The sequence below is a fragment of the Alosa sapidissima genome, chromosome 24 (assembly GCF_018492685.1).
Source record: "Alosa sapidissima isolate fAloSap1 chromosome 24, fAloSap1.pri, whole genome shotgun sequence".
NCBI classification, from domain to species: domain Eukaryota; kingdom Metazoa; phylum Chordata; class Actinopteri; order Clupeiformes; family Clupeidae; genus Alosa; species Alosa sapidissima.
Genome location: NC_055980.1, coordinates 28799583 through 28804582, shown reverse-complemented (window position 1 = coordinate 28804582; position 5000 = coordinate 28799583). Strand labels below are relative to the sequence as shown.

The 5000-nt window shown below is 41.8% G+C and overlaps 1 protein-coding gene across 1 annotated transcript in view; it reads left to right on the top strand.

The window, feature by feature from the left end:
* The first annotated feature begins 2958 nt into the window (after positions 1-2958).
* The window catches only part of iqck (IQ motif containing K), a 44736-nt gene continuing 42694 nt past the window's right edge, over positions 2959-5000 (top strand). The window contains exons 1-4 of the mRNA XM_042081815.1: positions 2959-3068; positions 3154-3284; positions 3463-3595; positions 3762-3859. Of these exons, the coding sequence (XP_041937749.1) occupies positions 3017-3068; positions 3154-3284; positions 3463-3595; positions 3762-3859 (414 nt within the window). The 5' untranslated portion in view covers positions 2959-3016. The remainder of the gene's footprint in view (positions 3069-3153; positions 3285-3462; positions 3596-3761; positions 3860-5000) is intronic.

Genomic DNA, 5000 nt, shown 5'->3' with positions numbered 1-5000 from the left:
TGGAAATCAAGTCTCTGAAATCTAACCTCTGGTCTTCAATACCTAAACAGATTAGTGTAGATTCTATCTGAAATCTAACCTCTGGTCTTCAATACCTAAACAGATTAATGTAGATTCTCTCTGAAATCTAACCTCTGGTCTTCAATACCTAAACAGATTAGTGTAGATTCTCTCTGAAATCTAACCTCTGGTCTTCAATACCTAAACAGATTAATGTAGATTCTCTCTGAAATCTAACCTCTGGTCTTCAATACCTAAACAGATTAGTGTACATTCTCTCTGAAATCTAACCTCTGGTCTTCAATACCTAAACAGATGAGTGTAGATTCTAGTCAGATCACAGATAAGAGGTCGCAGACACGTTTAATCAGCATTTGCTTCTGCTGGGCTCTGTTTTAAATCAGTGCCAAATTAGTCATCAGCAGATGGATCTTTCTCAGATGAAGCAACTACAACAACTAACACATTTTCCTTTGCGCCGTTTAGCAGGGATGTGGTTCTGTCAGCTTTGAAAAAGATAAACGGCAGAAAGTCCGCTGGGCCTGATGTTTAATTTGTCCTTGGAGCAAAATAGTATTGCTAACTCCTGGAAAACCGCACATGCAACACCCCAGTTACAGTTAAATGTGGGGATCTCATTTAAAGTCTTTGCCTCAGATTACCACTTTACAAGGCCCAGAAATAGAAAGGGTGTCATCTTACAAATATTTGGGTTTCTTACTGGATGGAAATCTGTCTTTCAATCACCATGTGATAAGTTTAGTAATGCAGCTTAAGGTAAAGCTAGGATTCTATTTTAGAAACAAAGTTTGTTGTTTCAATAGAAACGCAAGCAAAGCACTTGTTGCAGCCACCTTTTTACCTGTTTTAGATTATGGGAGCATTCTCTACATGCCTCAAAGACTGTTATCCTTGGATTCTGTTTATCATTCTGCACTACGTTTTATAACTAAATCTGGGTACTTTACTCACCACTGTAATCTATACAATCATTCTCCTTCTTCCTAGAATGCACTTCAAAAACAGTTGAACCGTAACATATTCATTTCACTCTCTGATTTTAAATTCTGTATTGAAAATGTTGTAAATCATCACTGTGAGTGCTTTTAGACTCCCTTGATATATTTCCATTTTTCTTTAGAATGTTGACATGCTATTTGTGCTGTATATTTGTATTGTGTTTTATATTGTATATCCTGTGTACAGGCCTGGTGTGTAATGTGTTCAGTGTACAGGCCTGGTGTCTTATGTGTTCAGTGTACAGGCCAGGTGTCTTATGTGTTCAGTGTACAGGCCAGGTGTGTGTGTTATCTTAAAGGAACATTCCAACATTTTGGGAAATTAGCTTATTCACCATCTCCCCCAGATACAAATACAAACTTGCAACTATGTTCTCACTCTGGTAAAGCACTGCTACTTGGGCTAAGTGATTTGCACAGTAGCTGTAGCTGCAGTAGCAGTGCTTTACCAGAATAAGAATGTAGTTCCAAGCATGAATATATTTACAAAATCGCTTTGTTGCATTTTACATTGAAAGTTATAAACATTGTAAGTATACTGTCACAAAATGTAAACAGAGCAATGTTTGAGTTCTTTTGTCACTTTTGGGAGATAGGCTAGTTGGAACTGCCCACCTCAATGAGCTATGCTAAGCTATGCTAACAGTGGGTGCTTCAGACTGAGTTACTGCATGCACAGAGACGAGAAGGGTGTGTATCATCTTATCTAACTCTGGGGGAGATGGTGAATAAGCTAATTTCCCAAAATGTTGGAATGTTCCTTTAAGTTACTGCACACTACACACATTGCCCTCTAGAGATGGGGGCAGTTACTGCACACTAGACACATTGCCCTCTAGAGATGGGGGTACTGCACACTAGACACATTGCCCTCTAGAGATGGGGGCAGTTACTGCACAGTAGACACAATTCCCTCTAGAGATGGGGGTACTGCACACTAGACACATTGCCCTCTAGAGATGGGGGCAGTTACTGCACACTAGACACATTGCCCTCTAGAGATGGGGGCAGTTACTGCATACTAGACACATTGCACACATGTTTAAATATCAAGTTCATGAGTTGGTATTCGATAAAAAATATGTACATTGTCTACAATGTATCATGATTAATGAGAGAAATCTAGGACATTTATCCTTTATTCATTACAATTATAATTGATGGTCCACAATTTAAGCCAAACAGTTACTACCATGAGCATGCACATTACACATCACATGGTGTAAGGAGGCCTTCAGGTTACTACACATGAGCATGCACATTGCACATCACATGGTGCAATACGTATGTGATAGCATAATGCCTTCAGGTTACTACACATGAGCATGCACATTACACATCACATGGTGTAAGGAGGCCTTAGCTTGGGTCAAGTGTCTGGCTCATACCTGTTTGTTACATCTGATTATCAAAGTTACGAATGCCCTTGATCTCAGCTACTTTGTGATCAGAGAAGAAAAGTCTTTGTTAATCACTTCCCTTGCCATTTAGGAGAACTAGGGTAAGATAAATGTTAAGGGCAGTGTCCCCGTTTTAAGTTTACAAAGATAAAAACATTACATGTTTTGGAGGTATTTATGCTTCTGAACTGAAAATCTATCGATGTATACACATGTTTGAATATATTGAATAAAACCTGATAACATAGTAGGATGGTGTACACTCAGGGAATAGCATGTCTTTGTAAAATCATTGGACATAAGATGTCATGTTGTATCACGCAGTGTTCAGAATGTCACTGGCTAATTTCCAGATATCTTCAGTGTACAGAGTACATATTAGGACAGTATGACATCACATGAGAAGGCGTGCATTCCTACTTTTAGTACATACTAAAATTAAAATAAAGAATCAGTCATCATTTTTATAACAGAGACTTTGATCATTTTTGTAGGTAAGACTTTTATTGTAGCCTACGGGTAGCAACTTCGGAAATGACGTTTTGCCTTAGCAACCAGCTTCTTGTTGACTTGGAAACGGGAAAGTGTTAAAAGTCGATGGCTAAAGTGATTGGGGAGAAGAAATCTATTTGGCGACAAATATGTGACGGTAAAAAAGATAGTTTTCTGTGCATGCACACTTGTCTAATTCTTACTATACGTCCAGTTCCTGATATTGTTTTGTGTTGTGACAGAATATGAGGCAGAGAAGCCCAAACCTCAGGGCGCGGCTGCTTGGTCGGACAGCTCCTCCGTCAGCACACTTGTCACTCAGTACAGCGCCAGCAAACACACTCCTGTATTCTACGGGCTTGCCACAGCGAAGGTCAGATATACTAACTTGTGTAGTGGCATTACCGCTGGGCACATTTAGCTGAGCTCACACGCTAATCCTGCCGTAGCGTTCTTACATTCTGAACTTTCCGTTGTGGTGCACGCACGGACCTGGCTTGTAGGCTAGCCCTATTCCGTAACATTAGCTGTAAAGTGCCTGTTTATTCTAGGTGCCCGTGGACACCGAGCCTCTGCACGACTTTAACCCGCTGCTGAGCCACCCTGCGCTGGCCGGCTACGCCTTGCTGGGCAGCAGGGAACCGCGGTCAGGTGCTGCCGACTCCGAACCCCACACACATCAACGTGAGTCTGGCGTCATAGGATGCGCACGCACACATAGCCTGCACATTCACGCACACACATTCCAGGGATTTTGATCCAGCTTGAATGTATTGGCAGTATTTCTGCAGTCAGATGTAAACTTACTTAACCCAGGTGTTTGGTTTAGAGCTCCATCCTTGTTTGACAGGTCCTACCACCTGCTACCTGCAGGAGGCGCTGTTTCCTACACTGCTCCCCGGCCTGGAAGCCATGCTTTCGGAGGCACTGAAACACCAATGTCTGCAGGTGTGTGTGTGTGTCTGATATGACCTCTGGCTTTTATAAATCCCATGACATCTGAACTGAAGTGCATTTCTTCTCTTCTCACGGCGTCCTTCACAGAGGGAGAGGGCAGCTTTCACATCACATATACTTATATATACACACCTTCCTTCACAGAGGAAGAGGGCAGCTTTCACATCACACATACTTATATATACACACCTTCCTTCACAGAGGAAGAGGGCAGCTTTCACATCACACATACTTATATATACACACCTTCCTTCACAGAGGGAGAGGGCAGCTTTCACATCACACATACTTATATATACACACCTTCCTTCACAGAGGGAGAGGGCAGCTTTCACATCACACATACTTATATATACACACCTTCCTTCACAGAGGGAGAGGGCAGCTTTCACATCACACATACTTATATATACACACCTTCCTTCACAGAGGAAGAGGGCAGCTTTCACATCACACATACTTATATATACACACCTTCCTTCACAGAGGAAGAGGGCAGCTTTCACATCACACATACTTATATATACACACCTTCCTTCACAGAGGAAGAGGGCAGCTTTCACATCACACATACTTATATATACACACCTTCCTTCACAGAGGGAGAGGGCAGCTTTCACATCACACATACTTATATATACACACCTTCCTTCACAGAGGAAGAGGGCAGCTTTCACATCACACATACTTATATATACACACCTTCCTTCACAGAGGGAGAGGGCAGCTTTCACATCACACATACTTATATATACACACCTTCCTTCACAGAGGGAGAGGGCAGCTTTCACATCACACATACTTATATATACACACCTTCCTTCACAGAGGGAGAGGGCAGCTTTCACATCACACATACTTATATATACACACCTTCCTTCACAGAGGAAGAGGGCAGCTTTCACATCACACATACTTATATATACACACCTTCCTTCACAGAGGAAGAGGGCAGCTTTCACATCACACATACTTATATATACACACCTTCCTTCACAGAGGGAGAGGGCAGCTTTCACATCACACATACTTATATATACACACCTTCCTTCACAGAGGGAGAGGGCAGCTTTCACATCACACATACTTATATATACACACCTTCCTTCACAGAGGAAGAGGGCAGCTTTCA